Source organism: Sceloporus occidentalis, unplaced genomic scaffold, assembly GCF_023333645.1.
Source record: "Sceloporus occidentalis isolate IW3139 unplaced genomic scaffold, rSceOcc1.0.p SCAF_13, whole genome shotgun sequence".
Classification (NCBI taxonomy): domain Eukaryota; kingdom Metazoa; phylum Chordata; class Lepidosauria; order Squamata; family Phrynosomatidae; genus Sceloporus; species Sceloporus occidentalis.
In genome coordinates, this window is record NW_028316993.1 from 2,488,260 (window position 1) to 2,515,180 (window position 26,921).

General features: G+C 44.9%; 1 protein-coding gene across 3 annotated transcripts in view; it reads left to right on the plus strand.

The window, feature by feature from the left end:
• The window catches only part of SLC8A2 (solute carrier family 8 member A2), a 68,130-nt gene that overhangs the window by 18,111 nt on the left and 23,098 nt on the right, over nt 1-26,921 (plus strand). For all 3 annotated transcript variants that reach the window (XR_016271826.1, XM_089478476.1, XM_089478478.1), the window contains exon 2: nt 4,305-6,141. Coding sequence is in view for 2 of the 3 variants with exons in the window: in XM_089478476.1 (XP_089334602.1) it covers nt 4,334-6,141 (1,808 nt within the window). In the remaining variant the exon portion in view is untranslated. The remainder of the gene's footprint in view (nt 1-4,304; nt 6,142-26,921) is intronic.

Here is a 26,921-nt window from a genome sequence, read left to right on the forward strand (position 1 = left end):
ACCTGGCTCTTCTGATTTTAGTGAAAAGGCAACACATTTCTGGAAAGTGTGAAGCATATATACCTCTGCCATGACTATTTTGACTAACCAGACATTGCTCCTACTGCTATTGGAGTGGAGTTAAATCTCACAGTAGCTGTGGTGGCAACGTCTATTCAAGGGTAGTAGTAACTTTGGCGCCATCACAGTGGTAGGAGTAGAGGTCCCCATATTTGGTACCATTGCAGTGGGACAAGTGGAGGTCCCCACAGTACATTAAAGGATTCTGACCTACACTTCCCAGAATTCCCCCATGCCATGCTGGTGGGGGATTCTGGGAAATTGAGTCCAAAAACCTCCTTAAGCTCTGCTCCAGGGTCACAAGCAGGGTGATTTCTCCACCCTGGGCTTTCCACTCCACCAAATGCATCTCAAGAAGTAGGCTCCACTTTTCAAAACCTCATGCTACCAGCTTCTGTCTTTCAGTTAGTTTCAAAGGTGCTGCAAGATCCCTTTGCATCCTGAGTTTCCAGACTAGCATGGCATGGTCTTTGAATTCTACTGCTGATGTGAGATACTTCTAGCTGGAGATGGCCGTCCAATGAGCCTTGATCTGGGGATTTCTTTGTAATGTATGCAAACTATATGGCTGGCTGCAGGGTGACATTAGTTAAAGAGAATAAGGCTTTTCCAAACCTGAGACTGGCTTCCCAGATGTCCGGTGGTTTCAGCAAGAGCACTTCTAGGCAGCTAGAACCTGGGTCTCTCTCCCATCCTGTTTTTGTTCTTGGTCTTGGAGGGATTCCCCCATTCTGCCTGGATTAATGAGGCCTCCTGATTTAATGAGGCCCTCCGTCAGCACTTCGGAGGCTGACAAAGCAAAACGGCTAGGAAACCACACAACCAGCCGCTGCCAACTCTGGCCTGTGGCATTTCAGTGCAGCTCTCCTCCTGTCAAGCCGAAAGCAAGATTTGGAGCAGGAACTGCAGCTGTCAGACGAGAATCATAAACCTTGAATAAAACATCATAAAATAAGGGAAACTCGACACATGGTAAAAAGCAGCAGTCATAAGTAAAGCAGCAAAAATGTGTTACAGCGCTCAGTGTCCAAAAACTAGAACAAAAAGGATGATGCCACTGCCCATGTTGGCCGGGGGATTCTGGGAGGCATAGTGCACAAAAAAGGAAAAATTTGCAAGTGCTGGATGGCATTAACTCACATCTGGAAGGATGGCAGAGAAGCAATTATTGGAGGGTAGAGGGAATGGCATTCCCAAACTGTGGAGCTACAACAGAAAAGACCCAGCAGTTTCTCATGAGGCAGGAGTATGTGTATATACATGTGTATATACAAAATATCCATCACAATATTGCCCATGTGTGTCCAAATGTCCTGAAGAATTGAGAATTATTTTGCATAGAAAAACATGTGGAGGGAACTGTGTGCAAAAAAAAAAAAAAACACCCTGTTTTCTGTGCAGAAAAAAAGTAGAAAATAGGATTTTTGGTGTGTTTCAGAAAGCCTGCTCTCTGTGTAGAAAGAAAGGTTTCCTGCATAGGAAGCAGTGTTCTCTGCACAGAAAATAGGTTGTGTATGTGCACATGCAGGAAACCTGTTTCTGCACATAGGTTTATGTGCAAAGAAGAAAAATGTTTTTAGTGCAAAAATCCCATACATATCACTTTTGCTTCCCCAGCTTTGGACTGGTACCTTAGCTTTCGGCCTCTGCATCCCCCATCAAGCGCATGGGTTTTCATCTTCCCAAGTGAATGACGACACTGAGGAAGACTGTCCTGTGCCTGGTTTCGAAGGCTATGTTTGTGGCTGTAGAAGTGGCAGAAGGTGCCTGTGACCCAGGTTATTTTCCTTCCATGATGAAACCCATGCAAAAGTGCTAAATCCTCTCTCAAGTCTGAGATCATCCTCGCATCATTAGGGAGACTCCTGGGAGCATTCCCATGAATGGAAACTCTGATGTTGGCAGAATCCTGGCAGCTTCCTAATTGCCAGACTGGTGCCACTGTCTAATCAGCTTAGCTGACATTGTGGCTATTCAAGTGGAGGGCAAACACAGTAAGATTCATTTCCCCACTCAGCCATTCCAGCCTCTTCTCCAGACTGTCGTCTTGCCTAGATCCAGAGTCCCTGCTTCAATAAGCCCATCTTGTCTGCCAGGCAAAGCCGTATGCTTGCTCTCTCTGTTAGAAACCAGCATGGTAAAGTGGTCAGAGTATTAGAATATGGCTCTAGAGACCAGGGTTTGAATCCCCACTCGGCCATGAAAACCCACTGGGTGACCTTTGGCAAGTCACACTCTCTCAGCCTCAATGGAGGGCAATGGCAAACCTCCTCTGAAGAAACTTGCCAAGAAAACACTGTGATAGTGTCACCATATGTCGGAAATGACTTGAAGGCACACAGCACACAAAGACAAGATATCCCTTGGACAGTTCCCAATGTCTTTTGGTAAAACTGGACTTGCTACTTCATTTCCATGCACAAAGGATTTTGAATTTGAATTGACATTGTCACATACTAATGGCGCGTGCGCGTGTGTGTGTGTCTGTCCCTGGTTTCCACTCCATTAAATGCATCTGCAGAAGCAGATTGAAGTCTACGAAAGCTCATACTGCCAACTTCATTACAGTTAGTCTCAAAGGTGGTACAAGACCTCTCTACATACAAGAACTCCCTGTTCTCACACTTTGAGAAGGCTCTGGCTGAGATCCATCACTTGCGTGTGGAGTTTTATACTCTGTGTGTGTTTGTTGGCTTTGGGATGGGTTGGATAGAATATCAGGGACTACTGAAAGCCCCTTGTCCTGTGATATTTCAAAAATGAGACACACAAACTGGAGATATGTACCTATTTCTGGTCTCTCGCTTTCCCTTCTCCACAGTTTCCAAGTAGTGTCCCCTTTTACCTTACCTTTCTGGACTACAGCTCCCACCATCCTGGACCGAAGGCTTTGGGGAGCTATCACCCCAAACAATAACCTTTGCATTTCACTCTCTTTAGGTCTTGAGAGAAAGGGGGCCTATAAAAACAAGTAAATAATAAATAATTTTATTGACTTTATTTATATGCCGCCATGCTCCCCGGATGAGATCCAAAGCAGCTCCCAGCCCAACAAATTTAAAACATTTACAAAAAAAGTTTTAAAACCAGTTTAAGACCACTACATTCATACATTATAAAACTGATGAGAAACATTATAAAACTTCCCTTGCACCTCTTCTGTATGCTAGTTTTTGCAGCTCAGTTTTGTTCAAGAATAAAAATAGCAATAGATTTTGCTTGTTTTCCACCCAGGAGTTGGTTGAATGGAACAAGACTGGTGCCTTGGCTCTTATCAGAAGAATCCATCTGTTCTGTTGGAGGGCCCAATATGAGCAAGAGGCAGTGGGGGAGTGATGCTTCAAGATGGCACAGAAATCCACAGGAGAGTGGAGAGGTTTAATATTTAATATTTAGTATTAGTTTAGTATTGAAGCGTGAACGGGGCTCAGAGGGAAAGGCTTTTGAACTCTGAGGTTCCATGGAGATCAAATTGTCAAGAAATGCCCTGAAAAACCACATCTAGACCTGCTTGTGGGTCCTTGTCCAGTAGCACAGTTGGTGAAAGATAAGTGGTCACTGTATCCTCCAATGATCCCTGTTTAGTGAAGGATGGTAGTATCTCAGACTTCGCTTGCCACCTTCCAATCCTTGCCCATGCTATTGGTTCACTTGTCCAAATGTGCTGTTTGTAGGGGGGGTGCAGTTTTTGGTGGGTGACTATTGTAGTGTGGCCAGGTTTTCAAATCCAAAATGAGGAACATGTATGTATGTATGTATGTATGTATGTATGTATGTATTTATGTATGTATTAGGATGCTTTGTCTTAGTGGTTAAGATGCAGTTCTGATGATCGGTAGGTTGGCAGTTCGATGTGAAAGTGCCGCATGATGGGGTGAGCTCCTGTCACTAGTCCCAGCTATTGCCAACCTAGCAATTTGAAAGCATGCAAATGCAACTAGATAAATAGATACCACTTTAGTGGAAAGGTAGCAGCGTTTGGTGCAGTCATGTTGGCCACATGACCACCAGAGTAGTCCTTGGACAATGCTGGCTCTTTGGCTTAGTGATGGAGATGAGCACCGCTTCCTACAGTCAGTTATGACTAGACATTCATGTCAAGGGACTACCTTTACCTTTATTTATCTATGTACAGTGGATCCTTGGTATCCAAATAGCCCACCACCTATTTGATGGTGCTATCATGGAGCATAGGGAACCATTCGCTCTTCACTCACCATATTTGTTTTTCTTCTCTTGATCAGATCCTGTTGGCCTCAACCACCCACGGAGGATGCCGCTATCACGGTGGGGGTGGTGGCTGTCCTCTTGCTCTTTTGCCAAGGTTTTGGTTGCTTCAGTCCTCTTTGCAGAAGATGCCTCCTGGGCTGAAGCCTTCACACCTGAAGTGGAGGACAATGTCACCAATTGTGAAGGATCCAACAAGTGTCAACCAGGAGTGATCCTCCCTGTTTGGCAGCCGGACAACCCTTCCTTTGGAGACAAGGCTGCCAGGGCGATTGTCTACTTTGTTGCCATGATGTACATGTTCCTGGGAGTCTCCATCATTGCCGATCGCTTCATGGCATCCATTGAGGTGATCACCTCCAAAGAAAAGGAGATCACCATCACCAAATCCAATGGCGAGACTAGCATTGGCACGGTGAGGATCTGGAATGAGACAGTCTCCAACCTCACCCTCATGGCCTTGGGTTCATCAGCACCTGAGATACTTCTCTCTGTCATTGAAGTTTGCGGCCACAACTTCCAAGCTGGTCAGTTGGGTCCCGGAACCATTGTGGGCAGTGCAGCCTTCAACATGTTTGTGGTCATTGCCGTGTGTGTCTACGTCATCCCAAACGGGGAAGTCCGCAGGATCAAGCACCTGAGAGTCTTCTTCGTGACTGCTTCCTGGAGCATCTTTGCCTACATTTGGTTGTACCTGATCTTGGCAGTCTTTTCCCCTGGGATCGTGCAAGTCTGGGAGGCTTTGCTCACTCTTGTCTTCTTTCCCGTCTGTGTCGTCTTTGCTTGGATGGCGGACAAGCGCCTGCTCTTCTACAAGTATGTCTACAAGAGGTACAGGGCTGACCCACGCAGTGGCATCATAATCGGAACAGAAGGTGAGTTCCCCAAAGGGATAGAAATGGATGGAGGCTTTGTGGCCAATGACCATAGAGAGAGTGTCTTTGTCGATGGGAGCGCAGCCTCCGTCGCTCCACTCCCAGTCACCACCCAAGAGGATAAAGAGTTGGATGAGAGCCGCAAAGAAGTCATCCAGATCCTGAAAGACCTTAAACAGAAGCACCCAGACAAAGAACTGGAACAGCTGGTGGAGATGGCCAACTACTACGCCTTGTTGCACCAGCAGAAAAGCCGAGCTTTCTATCGCATCCAGGCAACCCGCATGATGACTGGGGCAGGAAACATCCTCAAGAAGCATGTGTCTGAGTTCTCCAAGAAGTCCGCCAACCTGCTTGAAGTTCCATCAGAGGCAGAAGTGGAAGAGAACTACAGCAAAATCTTCTTTGAGCCGTGCATGTACCACTGCTTGGAGAACTGTGGCTCAGTCACTTTAACCGTGGCTTGCGAACAGGGCGGCGATACTTACAACACCTTCTATGTAGATTACAAGACGGAGGATGGCTCAGCCAAAGCGGGCTCAGATTACGAGTATAGCGAGGGGACATTGATCTTCAAGCCTGGCGAAACCCAGAAGGAACTGAAGATTGGTATCATTGATGATGATATCTTTGAAGAGGATGAGCATTTCTTTGTCAGGCTGCTGAACTTGCGTGTGGGTGATGCTGAGGGCATGTTTGAGTCGGACTCGGCTGACCACCCCAAGGGGCGGCTTGTGGCCCCCTTGGTGGCCACCGTAACCATATTGGACGATGACCATGCTGGCATCTTTACCTTCCAGGACAAACTGTTGAGAGTCAGCGAGTGCCAAGGGACCCTGGAGGTCAAGGTGATCCGTAGTTCGGGGGCTCGGGGGACTGTGATGGTCCCCTACCAGACGGTGGAAGGGACAGCACACGGAGGAGGTGTGGACTATGAAGACTCCTGCGGGGAGCTGGAATTCAAGGATGACGAAACAGTGTAAGTAAGCCATCCTCTTCTTGCGATCAGTGATGTGCCGTATTGGGTTCTTGACACATAAAATTGAAAGTATGTTATAAGGAAGGGAGCAACTTTTATTCCAATTTCATCTTGTTTTCATTGTTTGTCTAGGAAAAACTTGTTCTCATGATGGAGTGTTTTCATGGAGAGGGGATTTTTTGGACAGGCACACCATGGACATACAGTAGTACTATGCGGGCATCCATACAACCAGCCTCTGTACACTCTATAGAGACATATTAGCCTCATTCCATAACATCCTTGTTAGCAAGGGTCAAGCTATCCAGTCTCATGGGTTAGAGAGCAAGGGCCCATTCACACTACAGAATTATAGTCCGATGATTCCACTTTAACTGCCATAGGTCCCATTTTATGGAATCATGGGATTTGCAGTTTTAGGGAGGGGCATTTACAGGATTCCCAGACTCCAAGCTGCTCTAGTGCCTCATCAAACTACCAATCCCTTCATTCTATAGGATGGAATCTAGCCAATTAAAGTGGAACCATAGAGTTGTAATATTGTAGTGTGAATAGGCCATGGCTTATGGTCTCGGTGGGGCTGTAACAAGCAACCGTACTATTCTGAACACATCTGAACACATTGTTTTATTTGATTTTGAAAGGGACTATAACTCCTAAGATACCCCAGCCTGGGAGTTGTAGTCCCCCCAAAGGAACTTTCTCCATCGGTGCCCTAAATTCTCCTTTTCCTACCTTGCCATATTCACTACCAGGAATGCCAGTTGCCAATCTGGCCCTTTCTTTGGCACTGCCACCCCTCCAGTTTTTCCAGGTTTCTGTAATGCTCCCTGGTTTCTCCTTCTGGCTACTTTATGGACATCCATTTTTGGAAAGCCGGAGTTGTGGCAACCCCAGTTCTCCAGCCGTGCCTATCATTGCCGTTTCCGCTTTTCTTCTCCTGTTGCAAAATTGTAGGGGCTAAGCTGGTGGCAGATTGTCAAAGCGATCAAGAGCCCTGATTTTCTATGAAACCAGAGCCCTTGATTGCTTTATAAATTGCGGGGGGGGGGGGGGGGGGGGCTATCTTTGCTTAGATGCAGCCCAAACTTTCTCCCCAGCTGCCACATAATGTAAAAAAATGGAAGTTTTATTAGTGTGAGAGAATGGGAGAGCCAGGCGAAGGAAAAGGCTGCAGTTTTATTCATAAAAAATGTTCATTTGGAAAGCTTTGCTTCAGACTGGTACTCCGTGAATTAAAGCAATAATTTTGCACTGCTTTTTTTCTTTGGTGAGTTTCCAAAAGAAAAAAGGAAAAGGAAAAAGTGGTGCGTTTGTTTGGGTAGTTTTAAATTCCTAGGAGCCAAAATGGCTGAGTGGGAAAAACTGAGGCTGCGTCCAGACTGCAGAAATAATGCAGTTTGGCACCACTTTAACCTCCGTGGCTGAATGCTATCGAATTCTGGGAAGTGCAGTTTTGAGAGGCATTTTGCTTTCTCTGTCACATAACCCTGGTGTCGCAACAAACTACAGTTCCCTGAATTCCATAGCATTCAACCATGGCAGTTAAAGTGATGTCAAACGGCATTATTTCTGCAGTGCAGATGCAGCCTGAGATCCCTATGTGTCTGTGTGAGTGATTTAAAACTGTGGTGCTGATAGCCACACTCTCTCAGCCTCAGAGGAAGGCAAGGGCACACCTCCTATGAGTAAATCTTGCCACAAAGGAGAGGGTCACCATAAGTCAGAGTTGACTTCAAGGCACATAATTCCAAATTACATGCATCATTGCAAACATTAGCAACCTCATGTTACACATATGTTACGTGGCTAATAGGACTGTAGTCATAGGAGTGTGTGGGTGGGAAGGAGGCAGACAACTACTCTGTCTTTAACCTATAAATTGGATTTCTTAAGGCGCTGATACCTTTTCTTGGGCGTATTGAAATATCCTTAGGATTGGAATATTTATGGGTGTTCACTGCATCCTTAATCCAGACTGAGAACCAGTCGCCTCTTTACTCACCCAAAGTCTCTTGTCAGGTCATGTAAAATCATGGTATGAAATAATGAAATGTTAATGTGATGGTTGGCCAGGAGACAGAGCGAGAGGGACTCTCCCCAGTTGACTTCTTCCGGTGAAGTTTGTTTTTGGGAACGTGCCATTACCTCTCTGTCAACGAACGTCCCTTTTGGGTGACGGATGGCCTGGCCATCTGTTTCAAGGCAGGTTGTCAAATGTTTGCACAAAGGACACTGCCAGAGCCAACACAGCCCCTTAAAACAGGGATGGAGAATGTACAGCCTGTGAGCAATGGGCTGTTTTTGTGGCCTTTGGGCTACCCAGGTCTTAAAACAAATGGCAATTTCTATGCATTGGCTGAAGAACATCTGCGGAGAGTAATAAAAAGTCACTTTACTGAGAGTGGTTTCTCACTCTTGGGACAAAATTGACAGTTGATAAAATTGGTAATGGGTAAAATACACATGTGGGAGCCAGCATGGTGTAGTGGTTTGAGTGCTGGACTAGGATTCTGGGTTCAAATTCCTCCTTGAAAAACCAACTAAATTGTCTTGGGGAAGTCACTCTCTCAGCCTCAGAGGAAGGCAATGACAAACCCTCTCTGAAAAGCCTTACCAAGAAAACCCTGTGATAGGTTTAGCTTAGTGTTGCTCAAGTGACTTGAAGACACATAACAACAACAACACACCAGGAACATTGCTTTTATTCCCATAGTTTTAGTATTAGGTTTAACTGTGGTGGAAGAAATTTAAACTGTGTGTGTATGTATATATAATGAAAGGGAAAAGGTGGGAAGAGAAATAGATTGGATAAGGGCAAAGACAGGCATGTAGATTTATATGAGCTGACCATATTCCCAAAGCATATTTTCTTGAAACTTGCATCTATACATGCAACGCTAAAGCAGTAAGATCCTCTGACCATTTGGTATATAAAGATGGAACATCTAATGCAGTTTGACACCACTTTAACTGCCGTGGCTCAATGCTATGGAAATCTAGGATCTATAGTTTATTGTGGCACCAGGCTAAGTATCTCACAAAACTACAAATCCCAAAATCCCTTAGCATTGAGCCATGGCGGTTAAACTAGTGTCATATTTCATTACTTCTGCAGTGCAGATGTAGCCATTGTGTCATGATGTGTCCAAAATACGACAGCCTGAATTTAGTCAGTTTGGTTTCTAGCAACAATTCAGGCCCGCTTTCTTTGAAAACCCACTTATTTGGGTTGTTTGGCAATCTTAGTGTATCTGCAAAACTCTCCTCCTCCAGCACCACATTTCAAATGGGCTGATTCTCATCCTATCAGCTTTTTTACTTTGACCAAAGAACCTGAGGAGGTTCATGATACCCCTGATATAGAATCCCTTGGCTGTCTCTGTAGTAAAGTATCTGAAAGTCTAAATTGTGGGATGCAATCTTTTCTGAAATAAATAATGCGATTCGCCAGCATCTTACAAAAAGACTCCGGAAGCAGGCCTCCTGGGCTTTTTTTCAAGGAGGCATTGCAAAGGTTTCTCCCAAACTCTTAATTGGTTATTTATTAGTAGCTGCAAGATTGGCCATCACTCAATTTTGGGATAGATTGAAAGGGAGGATTTGGGATGACCGGGTCTAATAAGATATGGCAACTAGCTCCGATAGAAAAATTAACTAAGAAACGTCAAACCGCCGAAGGAAAGCAAGAAAAACACAACTTGACTGTGATCTGAAATTGTAGAATACAAAGATATAGCCATGTTAGTCTGTAGGATCAGTACGTAGAGAGATCTTGGAGCACTTTTGAGACTAAGTGAAAGAAAGAAGTTGGCAGCAGGAGCTTTCCTAGACTTCAGTCTATTTCCTAAGTCTACGAAAGCTCACGCTGCCAACTTTTTTATTTCAGTTAGTCTCAAAGGTGCTACAAGATCTCTACATTTGAAAATATGTTAATATACGGGTGGAAAAGAAATAATGGTCTTGCCACTTGCTTCTTTTTTCCTTTCCTTCCTGTCGGATCAATTGAATGCAGACTATATGTTCACATTCAGTTTGCACCAATTCAAATAAGCTGAGGACGACAGAGGAAAGTTGGTGGATGAGAGAGAAACCGGGACATTGTAAAAACAGCTGGGAAAGTGGGACGGCAGAGGATGAACAAGGACTGATCCCTGCCAAATTGGGACAGCTGGAGGGTATAGAAGAATGAGGAAGAGGAGAATGGGGAGAGTGTAAGACTCCTAAGAGCTAGCATCGGGGACAACATCCAGACAGGCTCCAGGCAAGTCCAGCACCTTTCCCTTGAGCTTTCGTCCATTTGCCTCCTCCTCCTCCTCCTCCTTGTCTCTGGAGGACCCGGGGGAGGCATTTTTCAATGATGCTGGAACATTCTGTCTCTTCCCACCCGCACTTCATCTGCCGCCTCCCAGCCTTGGTCTGCCAAGCTCAAAAGAGGCATAAATTGCTATTGATTTGTCACTCTTGATGATGCTTCAGACCTCCAGTTCATCAGCACCGGCCTCATCTGGCTGTGATGCTGACAAGCTCATGGGGGGAGAGAATTAACACAGCAGTGTTTTATATCTAGAGTGGGAGACGAAGAAGGAGGAAAAGGAAGAGAAAAACGGAACCCCGGAGATGCCAAAACACCTTGCAAGTTTTAGGGTTCCCAGAGCGAAAACTGTATCTTCAATGGTTGTGTAGAAGAGGGAATGTCAGCAGGCATTGCTTGGTACCTGGTTGCAAGACAAGCAGGATCTGTTGAAATTTTCTTGTATTCAAGGTGCAAAAGCTCTCTCCAGTTTTCACTCTGGCAAACCTACGAATTCTCTGAAGTGGTGCATGTTTGGGGACCCTTTTGCATTACACACTTATCACCCTATAATCCCACTTTCACTGCCATGGCTGTGTCATATGGAAACCTGGGATTTGCAGTTAAGGTGGGGATATTTAGACGTCTTAGCCATCCCAAAACCTCACGCTGAAGTACAAATTCCAAAGGTTCTTTTACACTACATGATTATAGTGCTGCGATTCCACTGTTAACTATTCAAGGACCGCCCTGTTGAATCCAAGGATTTGTAGTTTGGCGAAGCACTTCAGATCTCAGACTCTGACTGAGTAGCCCTCCCTGAACTGCAGATCCCAGGATTTCATAACAGGGAAGTTAAAAGTTGAATCCCCGCACTATAGAGAGTCAGAGTGAAAGGGTTTTTGTTCTGAATGAGGACCCAGAAGGTAGCAGAACATAAAGAACTCAAAGGAACTAGGAGAAAAAGGGACTCATGCCTCGGAGTCCCAGGTCTCAGGGCATGGCCTTGCGTTTCCAGACTTGACCTCTCTTCTTTGGTCCTCAGGACAAAAGGGAGAAGTCACAGGATGAAAGCATTGCCTTGGAAATTATGTTCAAGCTGATGAGACTCACCAAACAGAAGAACATGGAGGGAAAATGAACTGGAAAATGGTGTGTTTCTCCCCTCCTCCTGCACTTTTCAAAGCAGAGCTCAGGAAACATAATTTCCAATGGCAGAAACATTTGCTCCTTTCCTGGCCTTGGTATTTATTATGTGCATTGCATGCTCTGAGCCACTGTGGTTGGATTCTTAATGCATCATGGCTAATGACATCGACGGGGGTATTTCCTAGGTCTTGGGGTTTGATCCCAAAACATCAGGGGCTTGGATGCCTCGGACTTGGCAACCCTATAATCATGAAACATCACCTCCCCCAGGAAAAACCAAGCTTTGGAAGCCAAGGGCCAGATTTCCCCAAGGGTGAGAAAGATGCTCAGAAATTCATGCGCCTGGGAAATCCCACACCGTATGAATAATTCACAGCTGTGTTGCGGTGGAAGTCGGTGGGAAAAGGTCTTCACCAGGCCTGGAGCTAAGCCTACGTGTGGTTTTTGAATTCAAAACAGCTTAGGCTCTGTGATAGGGTGTGTGTGTGTGTTTCTTTCTTTTGAATTCTTTCTCCTTTATCTTTTCTACCAACACAAGCTGGCTGAATCAGTACAGAAGAAAGCACTTGTTTCTCGGCAGGTGGTGGGAGACGGGATTTGGGAACATTTCAGCTATTGTGATAGTTTATTCCTGCCTTCTCCAGTTGGGGTTGCCAGAATGAAAACTGGAGAGGGCTCTTGTGCCTCTAACAGCTGCGTAGAAGTGGGAATTTCAGCAGGAATGGCTGGTCCCTCCAAACCACATAGCATGAGATACACTACTTTATAGAATATAGTTGGTTTTGTGGTTGCTGTGTGCCTTCAAGTTGTTTCTGACTTACTGTATGGCGACCCTAAGGCAAACCTATCATATGTTTTTCTTGGCAAGGTTTGCTCAGAGGAGGTTTGCCGTTGAGGCTTCCCCTGAAGCTGAGAGCATGCGACTTGCTCCAAGTCAGCCAGTGGCTTTCATGACCAAGCGGAGTCTCCAGAGTCACAGTCTGATGCTCAAACCACTATGCCATACTGGCTCTCATAGTTAGCTTTGCTGCCTGGGAAACGATGGGTGTTGTAGTCCCCTCTTTAAAAAAGGAACTTTCTCAGCCTTTCCCAAAGTCTCATTATTTCTCAGGGCTAGCTGTAGATCTATATATTTATTTGTTACATTGAAAGCTGAAATGAAAAGACCTGGAGTCCATTTGCATTGCATCATTACAGTGCTATGATTCCACTTTAACTGTCTATCCTTAGGGGACTTGTAGTTTGTTGAACCACTAAGACACCTGGCTGAGAACTATAAATTCCCCTCTGTAAACTGTAGATCCCAAGATGCCATAGGACAGAACCGTGGCAGTTAAAGTGCAATAATAATGCAATAATTCATGGTGTGAATGGGTCTCTGGAATCACTGGCAAATGCCCCGTATCAGTCCTATCTCTGACTTTTCTTTCACTTTGCCATCACTGCCTATTCCTGCAAAGGTATCCCAGCAGAACGTAAATGAATGCAGAATGAACCACATCAGAGAGGGCTCCATTTTCTCTTTTCCCACTGTTTTCCGTTCCTAGCCCACCTTCATGATTCATTCCCAATCTGGTCAGCCAAGAAGAGGAGAAAGGTCCCCTGTATTTTTAATGTCTGGCATTAGTGAGGCGCTGACAGGTTGTTTTTATTAATGGCTCTCTTTTTTGTAGTCTCTGGATTAGAGAGATAGAGAGACAGAAAGTGTGGGTGGGGAGAGCAAAACCTCTGGAAGGTAAAACCATTTTGGTGCGGAGGTGGAAAATGAGACTAATTAATGATAGTCCTTAAATTGGAACAGCACTAATTCCCCCATCTTTTCATGGGGTGGGGAGTCTGTAGGATGCGGTAAACCTCCCTGTCGCTCTGGGGATGCTATAGAAAAAGGGTCTGTTACGTTTAGGAGCACTGTGTCTCTATCTGTCTGGGCCTGCCTTCTTTCCCCCTTCTTATTAAACAGATCTCAACCCACTAAAAGGCTGGTCTGGGTACCTAATGAGAACCAGAGAAATCCCCAAAGAAACTGGGTTAAGTGGGAAGGTTGGTTCTTGAATCTGGGAAGAATGGAGAGTCCACAATTCCCCGGCTGGATTCCTGTTTCATGGTGTATGCTATGTAACGTTATATAAACTCAGTTATATAGCAGAGGCGCTAAGAAACCCAGTTAGTGAATGGTGAAGATACATAACGGGACACTGGCAAGAATCTCCTGGTGCCCATCAGGCTGTGCTGATGCACATCAGTCCTGATGCACAATGGGACCAATGCACAGCATTGTACACTGGTTCCAATGTGCCTCAGTCACTTCCCTGGCTCCCTAGATAGTAACAGAAGAGCAGCCCTTCACTAGATGCGGATATTATAGGACTTCCCAATTCTAATTCTCCCAGATGTAAGTCCACTTACGAAGACGTAAGTCCCCAACAGGATTCCGATCCCCATTAATTTCTAATGTTATTTTTAGCTTTATGGGAGGATAGGGTGGGGTGGAGGTACGGATGTGGTTTTTTAATTGGGTTTCACCATTTTGCCTTTGCTATCTGCCAAAGTGCCATCTGTGTTTGGAGACCTTCCATTACACACCACCCAGTGTGTTCTTGGATTTGTCTCTCCGCCTCCCGCCGCGAGAGCGATCAGCTCGCTCTTATTTTTAAAAGACACGCTGAGAGCCGAATCTCCAGAACTCCAACGGCTTGCGATAAAATGGTAGGAGTTGCTAAGGGCTGTCACCACCTTCCAGGCAAAGAGAGAAATAAACTGAGGATGCCAGCCTGGGAGAGAAAGGGGTGTTTTCTCCTGATCTGGATTCTGAAACTGGAATGGTTGGGAATCTTAACAGCACAGGTAGCGCATTGTTTATAGGGGCATCTTGGTTGTAAATTTTGGGGGTGGGGGAAGGTTTTCTCACAACCCTAAACAATTTTTTAAGAAGAAATATTTATGAAGGCAGCCTGTGCCAAAGCGATGCCAGCTGCCTCTGCAGTGATTGGTGGTAGCAGCCCTCCTGGCAGGTTGTCATTGCAAGTTTGATGGGAGCGTGGGCATTGGAATATGGGGAAAGCGCTCAAGAGAGGGAGGAGGGCTTTGTCAACGCGCATGATGTGCTCAGTGACCCTGTGGCCTGTGCATAAATGATCAGAGAAGGAAGATGTACAGGCAGTTAGACCACTTAAGAATTTACTAGCAATCGATCTCTCCAACAAACGTGCCGAAAAGTAAGAACTCAAATCCGAGAGATGTATAAATTATGCTTTATTGCCTACAAAAGACCTGGTCCCTGCCCCAGATGGTTACAATCCAAAATTTAACCAAGAGCACTAGGGCCCTACTCACACTGAGGATTGCTTTCTGCTTCTCTCTTTTTAAGGTGACCGTCTCAACAGCAGTTCCAAAAGGTGCACATTAAAGCCAAGGTCAAGACCTTTCATCAAAGAAATGCAGCCTAATTTAGCTCACAGTGTTTCACCTTGCTTGCGCTACGTCACCTCACTTGCTTGCGATGCTACACAACCAAATGCGCATCACCTGTTGGTGCACAATGTAGAATGCACAGCCATGTGCAACCACACCATCAGTGCAAAATGATGTGCAATGTGGAACACATGATGTAGACTGTAGAAGAATGCACAGTGATACTACATGTGTAACTCTGCTTTTGTAACTCTCACTTGAATATGGACATTATGTGTTGGCCCAAACAATACAACTTTAAGCCTAAGTTTCCTTACTCCAGTGCATCTCACGTCATCTGATATGGTTGTATCAACATGGCTATCATGTCACCCCTTAACCTTCTCTTCTCCAGGCTAAACATACCCAGCTGCCTAAGCCACTCCTCATAGCGCATGGTTTCCAGACTTTTCCCCATTTTGGTTGCCCTCCTCCAGACATGCTCCAGCTTATCAACATCGTTCTTGAATTGTAGTGACCAGAACTAGATACAGTAGGAAGTGTCTAGATCAAGGGAAGTACTAGTGCCACTCTATTCTGCTTTGGGCTGACCTCACCTTGAATACTGAGTAAGATTTTTGCCCTTCAAAATGAAATTTTCCTTCATTCCACCAATTTCTAGCATTCCAGAGAGAGAAACATATAAAGACTTCATATATCCGCTCTGCCGGCATTCCCTTGTTCACTTTTCTTTGGGTGCCTTAACTCCCTTTCTAAATGCTCAAGTGAGGTTTCAAGTTAGAAATTTGGGGACTGGGGGAAATTTCACTGAGGAAGGACAGAATTGTTGGCCTGTTACAGACAGCCAAAATAAAGCTGCTTCGAGTCACTTTGGAGGTATGATATTTCAATGATACATGCGTCCTAAGAGTCCAAAGGCCGCACCAAAGCCACGCTCCAGTCCTAAGGACTGGAGTGCAGCTTTGGTGAAGCTTCCAGACTGTTAGGACTCATGCATCATTGAAATACCATACCTCCAAAGTGACTTGAAGCAGCTTTATTTTGGCTGTCTGTAACAGGCCGTTATTTCAGAATGCAAAGCCCTAATTCTGCCTCCCTTGTAGCTAGATGCCTGTCCCTTTGATCAATGCCCCCCCCCCCCTGGTCTCAGGTTTCGGCCTATTAAATCTCAGTGCCTTGGATGATAATAACTTGGTAACCTTAATCTAAACTAGTACACAAAGAGATATTGTAGCATGTTTGAAACTAAACTAAGGTTTCTCAACCAAGGGTCTCTGCAACCCAAGGGTCTCTCCATGAGAGATATGGAGGGAAAATAAACTTTATAAAGCTGCAGACCATTTTCAGGCAGGGGTTCCCTGAGACTTGCAAATTGTTTTAAAGGTTCCTCCAAGATAAAAAGAGTGAGAGAGGCTAAACAACATCTGAAAAAGCCATTTCAGAGAGCAACTACAATTTCAGTTCTGCTAAGTTCTAGGAACTGAGCTGCGACACTCCCCATTTAACACATGCATGCGCACAAGTGTGCAAAGCACATGCACTACTGCTTGGGACTTTCTGCTGCTAAAGAGGTGGCACAGCTGCAGATTGGAAAAGGCGAAACTAGGGCCGCTCTTTCCCTGCCATTTCGCACCAGAAGTGTATTTCCCTCCTCCCTCTGTGGCCCACCGCCATCTGCATCCATGGCAGGCAGAGGGTCGCTTTTGGTTCCCAATTGGTTCTGCACTCTGGCATGTGGGAGGGAAACCAAATGTTTTTCTCTGCAGGGCAGCTGCGCTCTGACTGAACCAGCTTTCTGAGCCAAACGGCTCGGCACTTGTTGCCAAAGCTGCCATGGAGCCAGGCCTTGTTTAAACATGAGGCTAAGTATCTGTTGAGGAGGGCTGGAGCTATCGCCATTCTTTTTCTTGTTGCTGTTATTAACAATAGAGTATCAGCAATGTTTGCTGTAATTCAATGGCTGGCTGGTTGTTATTGTAGTTGTCAACTGGCATCAAGTTGACATTGGTTTATGGATTATGAACTGCCCTGGCCTTGCAGACTTAAGGCTGTGGCTTCCTTGACTGAGTCTATCCATCTATAATGTAGGCTTCCTCTTTTCCTTCTGCCTTCTACTTTGCCAGCCAAGCAACATTGTTTTTTTTTTCTAGTGAGTCATGTCTTCTCATGACTTCTCATATCTCCAAAGGATGACATACTCAGTTTAGTCATCTTGGCTTCTAGGAGATTTCAGGCTTGATTTGCTCCATTGTCTTTTTGGCAGTCCACCGTATCTGTACAACTCTTCTCTAGCATCACATCTCAAAAGAGCTGATTTTCTTCTTACCAGCTTTCTTCTCTGTGCTTTCGATAGCATGGACAATCCTGATTTTCACAAGTGTTGTAGTGGAGTCAAAGCACTGGGATGTCTCGATTCCCCAGATTCCATAGGATGGAGCTAAAGTAGTGTCAGACTATATTATTTGTGCAATGTAGATGCATCCCCACAAGTCTTCTAATTTATTCTAGCAATTGGATCGAATCCCTAGCTTTTGTCAAATGGCTATGGAGATTACACTAGGTCACCCTAGGTTTTCTCCAACGCCAAACTGCAGGACCATAAAATACAATCCAGAACTCTGAACCATTCTTCTTTGGGCCTTACAATTCCAAGAATCTCCTGACCAGCACAGATAATGGTACAAATGGAAAGGATATTTGCAATTATTCATTCTCAGGTTGAAATATTTGTTTTCCAACCATAGGCCAGTGAGAATTTTGTTCAGTTTCCCCCCTGGTATTCAGTGTTGTTCATTTTTCCTGAACAGAAAACCATTTTTGCATGCAAGAGCACACATGTTTTTGCTCTGCAGAATAATTCCGGTGCAACACTTGAACATTAGAATAAGGGAGAATCAATGCAGAAGAATATTCATTTTCTCCTGAAATGAGGAGCAAACAGTTTGTTTGTCTTGGCATGATGGAAGGACAAAATGGTTAAGGATTTACATCTCTCACTAGCGGTCATATTGACTGGCAGTTCCTAGGAGCTGTGATTTGAAAAGGTTCTTCTGAAAGCTCTGGTACATTTCAGCATAGCCTTTCCCCAGAAGTCTGTTAATGCAACAGCATCCATTTCAAGAGATCATTCATTCTGAACTTCTCTGTCTTCAGTGGACCCTGCCTGATCCCTGCCATCTTTAGCACCAGGGTGGCAGCAATGTCTCTGGAGCTGAGTGCACACGTCTGCTTTCCAGATGTGACCTGCCTGGTTTGCAAAAATGAAATAGAATGAAGTCATTAAAAAACCAACAGGCTAAACCGTCATTCAGAAATGTTTCTCCTGGCTGCAAATCAACCCAGGGCTGGAGAATTTAATGGTGCCTTTTCTCTGCCCTGATGCATTGGAATCAGAGCTTGGAGTGTAATCATTATGTGTGTGTGTGTGTGTGTGTGTGTGTGTGTGTATATATATCTCAGTACTTGAACATATGTAGTGTGCATTTTCTTCACAGAGGAAGGAAGGAGCTTGTTTTCTGCTGCTCCTTGGAAGGGAGAGAGCTCCCCTTCTTTGGAGGCCTTCAAAGAGAGATTGGTTGGGAGTCTTCCAAGTCAGATTCGCTGCAAAATACGTCGCGTTATATGCCAACTGGGAATGGGACCAAGAGTGCTTAAACTCTGTATTCCTGTTGAGCAAGGATTGGAATAGATGGCCCTTGGAGTGCCTTGCAACTCTATGGCTGCAAAAATAATCCAGTTTGACACCACTTTAACTACCGTGGCTCAACGCTATGGAACTCTGTGAATTATAATTTTGTGAGACGTTGAGCCTTCTCTGTGAGAGAGCTCTCCTGCTACAGCAAACTACAGTTCCCAGGCTTCCATAGCATTGAGTGGTATTAAACTGGATTATTTTTGCAGTGCCGATGCAGTCTACAATCCTACGATTCTGTTCCCACTGTGTTGCTGTAAACCAAGAGGGGTTTATAGATTAGCTGTCACTACATCTTATTTGCCCCCCCCCCCAATTCCTACAAAGCCAATTGTTTCTCTCGGTTGTTTCTCCCTTCTTCTGCTCACCAACCTTTTCTCTGCCCCCCCCCCCTCCTTCAACCTCCAAATGAACAACAATTGTAGTGATGGTGCCAAGAGAAGATTAATCCCCCGTAATCCCTGAGGATAAAGGAAGAAATTATCTGCCTGCTCCCCACCCCCACCAACGGTGGATGGCAGGACCAGGATGGAAACACAGGATGGGATTATAAAACTGCTGGGTTTAAGCTTCTGGAAGCATGAAAAGATGTTGATGAAAACAACAGGCAGGGATGCATCACTGCATTTTCTCTTGGCTAATGGGGCTTTCAGAAAACCAGGTGGACTCAGGTGTGGCCCGTCCATATTTATGGATCCATGCTGAGTCTCGGACATGAGACCCACTGGGTGGCCTTGGTCACATTCTCTCAGCCTCAGGGGGAGGCAATGGCAAGCGTCCTCTGAACAAATCTTGCCAAGAGAACCCCATGATAGGTTCATCTTAGGGTCTTCATAAGTAAGAAATGACTTGAAGGCACACAACAACAACAATAACAGAGTGATGAGAGCCAGCTTGCTGGTGTAGTCGTTGGACTAGGACTCTGGGAGACCCAGATTTGAATGGCTGAAAAGAGGTGGATTTGAAGATGCCAGCCACAGATGCTGGCAAAACGTCAGGAATAAACTCTTATAGAGCATGGCCCCAAAACCCCACAAAACAACTATGGATGCCGGCCATGAAAGCCTTCAACTTCACATGACTGAGTGACTTTGCGTGAGTCACAGTCTCTCAGCCTCAGAGGAAGCAAGCCTCCTTTGAATATATCTATTCTAACCCCCAGACCTTCCACAATGCACAACTGAACACAGTATTCCAAGTGGAGTCTAACCAAAGCAGAATAGAACAGCACTACTATTTCTCACTGAATACTAAAGTCAAGGTTATCTGTGCCATACTATTTATGATTTGTATGTATGCCTGTGAAAGCTGTATAGTACAGAAAACTAGCAGAATCAATTCATTTGAAATGTGGTGGTGGAGGAGAGTCCTGAAGATATCTTGGCCTGTCGAAAAGACAAATAGATGGGTCCAAGAGCAAATCAAGGCTGAACTCTCCCTAGGAACCAAGAAGGCTAGACTGAGATGGTTATATTTTGGACATACCACAAGTCATTAGAAAAGCTATAATGCTTGGGAAGGCGGAAGGCAGTAGGAAACAAGAAAGACCACAGTACAGGTGGATAGGTCTACTCAGTCAAGAAGGATGTGGCCCTGAGTTTGCAAGATCTGTAGATAACAGGAGGACTTGGAGGTCTCTCATTGATAGGGTCCCCATAAGTCAACTTGATGATGCTTAACAACAACTACTTCCTTTCCCTGCTATCTCAGCCATAGCTGGAAGGAACAATCCATATGAAAACCCATTCCTTACAATGGCTAATGATCAAGAACACCAGCTTCTACAGGCTGTCCTAAGGTGCGATTTCTCTGAACGGCGTGAAACGGTGCATATCGTGTTTATCCCTTAGGTAGGGGAGAACAAAGAACCATTTTCTCTGCTGCCGCCGGGTCTCTTTCGGTGCAATATCCCACCTGCTCTCCCTTTACCTGCTGCCTCCATATTTATGTTTTATGATCTAATTCTCCTGGCTGAATACTTGAATTTCCTCCTTGGAGAGATTAAAGCGATGCCAGCCTGACCTCCTTCTCCTCTTTCCCGCAACAGTTTCCAAGCTTGAAGAGCAGGGAGCTTTCCTGCTTTAGAAATCAGGTTCTGTTGAAAAGGAAAAAGGATACAGAACAGCAGCTGAGAACAAGGGTTGGCATGGTTTGTGGTCCTCCCAGAAACACCTTCCTGGTGGCCGCTGTTCTGAAATGTGATGAACAGCAGGGCTGATCCACAGTAGGGCTTTTTGTGGTCTTATGTTCGCTCTGGGAATCCAGCAAAACAAATGAGTGATCTAACACTCAGCATATGCAGACCAAATGGTGAACATCATGACATGGACAGAACCTGAGATGGAGCAGAAGGAGATCCTAAAAATGCATACAGTGGTCTTCTTCTGCAAACATCCTGCTTCCCTTTGAAGGAAGCATTGTGGAACCAGGAGTGGGAAAATTGGGCCTAAAAGTGGAGTCTATATGGGGGCCCTGAAGCCCTCTCTCTCTAAAGTCCCTGAAATTTTGGTATGATTTTTGGACAATTTTTGTTTCAAAACCATGTAGGAAGCTCCCAAACGCACAAAAACCCATGAAAATGTCACCATCCCACCAGCACCAGCTGCCAGAATCTCATTCTACCAGATGCCTCCATTTCTTCTGTAGTCCTTCTCAAAATGGTGCTAGGAAGTGAACATTTGGGTTTTCTGTGTTGTGTGTGTGGCTTGCAATGGTGGTGGAGACCACAAAATTTGCACATGGCGTTTTGCACAAGGGAAAAAAGTGTTTTCTGTGCAGGAAACAATATTCTGTGCATATATAGTGTTTCCACATAGAAACGTTATATTCGATGCAGAAGATGAGGTAGTGGGGGAATTAACCTGGGCAAACTTTGCACACGGTTGTTTTGCACAGACAATGGCATTTTCTATGTAGGAAAAAGCATTTTTTCCCCACACAAAAGGTAATGTTTTTGTGCAGAAAATGCTGTTTTCGGTGCAAGTTCACAAAATCACCAGTAAATCTTGCACAGGATAAGTCCGGAAGTGTGAATAGTCTTTGAAAACTGAACAGGTTTTGAAGACTTTCTAAGAGAGGGAAGAAAATGCCAAAATTCAAGAAGAAAATTAGCCAAGGATTACATCCCTAGGACAGCTCCGCCATGCATCTTGTCTTCCCCTGCGACGGATACATGGAGGCACCCCGCCTTGGAAAATGAAAGTGATCTGTAAACATCTGATTAGTAGCCAGTGATGAGTCTAATCGCCATGACTTTAATCGCCTTTTAAAACCATCCAAGCTGGCAGCCATAACTGGGGGTGAATTGCCCAGTATAACTATATGCTGTGCAAAGAGGGCCTTGCTTTAGTCTCTCCTAAATCCCCCACCATTCAGTTTCGGTGGTTGGCCCCAGGTTCAAGAATGAAGCCGAGATGGAGGGAAATGCCTCCTTATCTAATCCCTCCAAGATGTGCTTTGGCTGGCAGTCTGTTGATGAAATGACTATCAATGAAAGCTCAGGAGGCAAGTGCAAAAGCCGAGTTGAATATTAAGAAAACAGAACTTATGGCAACACATAGAAACATGGAACCATAGAGTTGGAGGGAACCCCACAAACCATCTCTTTCAATCCCCTGCACAATGCAAGACCTTCCGCCAAAGCATCCCCAGCTTGTAGCTGTCCAGCCTCTTTCTAAAGATGTCCCAAGAAAGAAACCCCACCATGCCTCTAGGGCTGCCTCCGCACTGCAGAAATAATCCAGGTTGATAGCACTTTAACTGCCCTGGCTCAATGCTATGGAATTATAGAAACTGTGGTTTTGTGGGGCCTTTAGTCTTCCCCCTCACAGAGCTCTGGTGCCACAAGAAGAGACAGTTCCCAGAATTCCATAGCATTGACCCAGGGCAGTTCAAGTGATGTCAATGTGGATTATTTCCGCATCTGCAGCCTTAGTAACTGATTCTACTTCTGCATTGCTCTTACTGTCAAGACATTCCTTCGACAACTTAAATCTACTTGCCAGTCACCTAAAACTATGAGACCTCTGGGTTGGCAAAGAAGAAACCTGCACCCTCTTGTCTGCAACAGCCCTTTAGCTATTTAAACAGCGCATGTCTGCATTCAGTTCAAGGTGGCCGAAGCAGACTTGCATGTACAGTGCCGTTGTGCATGCAGGTGGGTGCAGATTTATACAGGGCAGTAAGCATTGGCCAGCTCATTTTCACTAGGCTGAAATCCATTTGGCCTCTTCCACAGGGCACCGCTTGGTCCCCCTGATCATCTCACCTGGCTCATTGCTTGGAAGATCACATTTCCACCGGCACATGCAGCAGTGCCAGCTCCCGCTTTTGCCAATTCCACCCCCGTCCTAGCAGCCGCCGAGTCCTCCATCAGCCGCCCACACACCCAAGGCTCAGGCTGCTTGCTTCTTTATTAAAACCCGGTTCCCTGGAGCACCCGCCGCTTCTCCTGTAGCCTGGCATAGATTTATCTTCACCCGGCATGGTGTCTTATTGCTTTACCTCCCCGGCCAATGTATTTCTTTTTCCGCATCCAGAGAAATATGAAGGGCTCCAGGCTCATATTTGGGGCAAGGTGGAGGTGATATCTTAAGGAACTGATCAGATAGATGCCCTGCATTTTCAGCAGGAGCAATCTTCCTCAGAAGATAGTTTTTATGTGTGCAAAGGGGGCTTTCTTTTTGATTTCGTGTGACTTGGTTGTTTTTAAAGCTGTTTTTTTTTTAAAAAAAGCAGCATTTGAACAAACAATGTTCAGTCTCCCTGAAGATGGAAATCACACAGTCCAGAGGAAATTCTAGCAGGGGATGGAGGCATGAAGCCCTGCATCTCCCCCATTCCTCCTCCTCCTCCTTCTCTTAGTGGATGCATATTCCGCATTTATTTGGAATAGGGGTGTAATTCTTTAGTAACTTTATTTTCAAAGGAAGCAATGAATAATTTTAACATTTTCCCCCTGCCATGAGAAAGTATTTAAAAACAAGAGTAAATCAAGCCTGAACTCTCCCTAGAAGCCAAGATGACTCAACTGAGACTGTTATACTTTGGCCGCATCATGAGAAGAGTGGACTCACTAGGAAAGACTCTAATGCTTGGAAAGGTGGAATAATAATAATAATAATAATAATCATTTATTTGTATAGGGCCATAAATGTGCATGGCCCTTTACAGAAACAATCAGTTCAAAACATTAAATCCTGACAGAGGCATACAATCTAATGCAGGTAGAAGGTAGAAGGAAAGATGGATTCCAGATGGATAGACTCAACATAGCCCTGATTCTGCAAGACCTGAGCAGGGCTGTTCAGAACAGGACAACTTGGAGGTCTCTCATTCATAGGGTCACCATAAGTTGAAGTCGCCTTGAAGGCAACTAACAACATGTGTCTTAAAGACACAGGGGGGCCACTACATTTGGTAGTCCTGAATCGTGAGGAATCTGTATGTAGGGCAAGAAACTACTGCCAGAAGAGAAGTTGGAGGAATGGAATGGTTCCCAGTTGGCAAAGGGGTCAGGCAAGGCTGCAGAGTAAGAAAAGGATTTAGGCCCAGAAGATTGCTTCAGTCTGAAGGAGGTCCCCATTGAGCAGAAGACAAATTATGAGGCAGTGCTACCTTTACAGGGGTTGGACTGGATGACCTCAGGGAACCTATTTAGAGGAGATTGCTTTTGAATGAAGAACTAGAGAGCAGTGGTTTCTGCACATCCTGCTCTAAGGCCCAGATACCTGTGAAGGAAAGAGTTTTTCAGGTTCCTAGTCATCTTTCCCCTGCTCCCATTAAAAAAGCATTGACTGAGAACTGGAAACTTATTTAACTCTCTCTCTCTCAGCTTTAATTAGAATTTTCCTGTTAATTCTCCTTCCCAGCCTCTGCATTAATTTTTTTTAAATGATAGTGAATCAAAGACACATTTGACATTTTTCACCGTCACTTTAATAAATTGCCATTGGCTGAAAAAACCCATTAAAGGCCAAAAGAGAGAGAGAATGGAGGGAACTGATTTTCCCCCCTTAACGGAGAGATTTTAATACTTCTTTCCACCACTTCAGTCACCAGAGAACTACTAGGAGAAAGAAAGTGTTTCTCTTTGGTGTTTCAGGATTGCAAACTCATCTTTTGTACAGTTCAGGTTGGCTGGGGAATGTTTCTCTTGGGCTGTAGCTCACATAGAATATCAGAATCATAGAAGTGGAAGAAACCATAAATGCCATCCAGTTCAACCCCCTGCCATGCAGGAATACACCATCAAAGCACCCCCAACAGATAGCCATCAAGCCTCTGTTTAAAAACCTCCAAAGAAGGAGACTCCATCAGACTCCAAGGCAGCATCTTCCACTGTTGAATAGCTCTTACTATCAGGAAGTTCTTCCTAATGTTTAGGTGGAATATCTTTCCCCATAACTTGCATCCATTGTTCAGGGTCCTAGTCTCTGGTGCAGCAGAAAACAAGCTTGCACTATCCTCAAAATGGCACCCCTTCAAATATTTAAACATGGCTATCATGTCACCACCTAACCTTCCTTCTCCATGCTAAACATCCCCAGCTCCCTGAGACACTTCTGATAGAGCATGGCTTCCACCATTTTGGTCACCCTCCTCTGGACGTACTCCAGCTTGTCAAAGACCTTCTTGAATTGTGGTTCCTAGAACTGGACACAATATTCCAGGCAAGGTCTGATGAAAGCAAAATAGAGTGTTACTATGAGGGCCAGCCTGGCGTAGTGCTTTGAGTGTTAGACCTTGACCCTGGAGACCAAGGTTCGATTCCCAGCTCAGCTATGGAAACCCACTGGGTGGTTTTGGGCAAGTCACAATCTCAAATACAATGGCCCTATACAGACAGCCAAAATAAAGCTGCTTCAAGTCACTTTGGAGGTATGGTGTTTCAATGATGCATAGGTCCTAAGAGTCTGGAAGCTGCACCAAAGCTGCACTACAGTCCTTAGGACTGGAGCGTGGCTTTGGTTCGGCTTCTGGACTCTTAGGACGCATGCATCATTGAAACACCATACCTCCAAAGTGACTTGAAGCAGCTTTATTTTGGCTGTCTGTAACAGGACATATTCTCCTTTCAGGCTAGGAACAGCTCTTTCCCTTGCATTTAGCCACCGCAAGTAGCTGAGAATTTTGATCCATTCATTATATATATATGAGCTTACCAAAATGATGCAACCAGATTTTAAAAAACAGAGGGACCAGACCTTGTGAGTGTTATTTTTTGGAGGTTACAACTCCCAATATACCCAGCTAATGGCTTGGAGGATCTTGGGAATTGTAGTCCAAGGAGTAACTTTCCCAAGATCTGCTTCTGGCAAGAGGAGCGCCCTGTTTGTTGAGGCTTCTGTGTGTTTCTGGCAAGAGTGACCCCCGGTTGGCAAAACTAGACATAATGTTGTAATGAGGAATGCTGAACATCATTTCTGCCCGAGACACGATAGATTGGCCATTCCTCTGCAGTGTAATTCCCGGCATTTGCTATATCTGACATCCTTTATCAAATGCAAATGCTTTTCAGATGCTAGCCCAATTTGTTAGACAGCGCAGAGTATAAGACACTTAAGATGACCTATTCAAGCACCCTGAAGTGGGGAGGAATTTTTTGCCTTTCTAAATTATATTGTCACGGATTGTTTCCTTGTAAGAAAATGGTGTGTCTTGGGTGAGTCAGAATTAGAAGGCCTCTCTGTACAGGTTTTTCTTCTTTCTCTGCACTTCAAGGCAATACTTGGAGATTTTCACCACTATTCTGTGTTAACTGCTTAGTTACTAGGGAGTTTATCACACTGGGGCTAATTTTGGCATTAAAGAGAGATTAAAGCACATTTAAAGCATCCTACAAATAAAGCAAAAATGTAATTACGCAAATAATTATCACATGCAATTGCACAAATAAAGTGATATCAGAAATGCATTGTTGCTAAAATCCTGAAATTAAAAAGATGCGCGTTAATGCTTCTATGTGACTGGTTTTGTGTGACGCTGTGTGAAATCGTTTCGCATACTTACGCGATTTTTCCGGGATATTCATGGGATAAACTCCTGATCTCCTTTGTGTGATAAACTTCTAAGTAATATTTCCTGATCTGACCTCCCTAATGTGCCTAATGTGACAGCTGTCTATTAAGCTGTCCCTTGCCTAATGTGACAGCTGTCTATTAAGCTGTCCCCAAAGGAGCTGTCCAAGGTGCCGAATTGTACATCCAAAAGAGTGCCTTGGATAGAGCCTTGTCT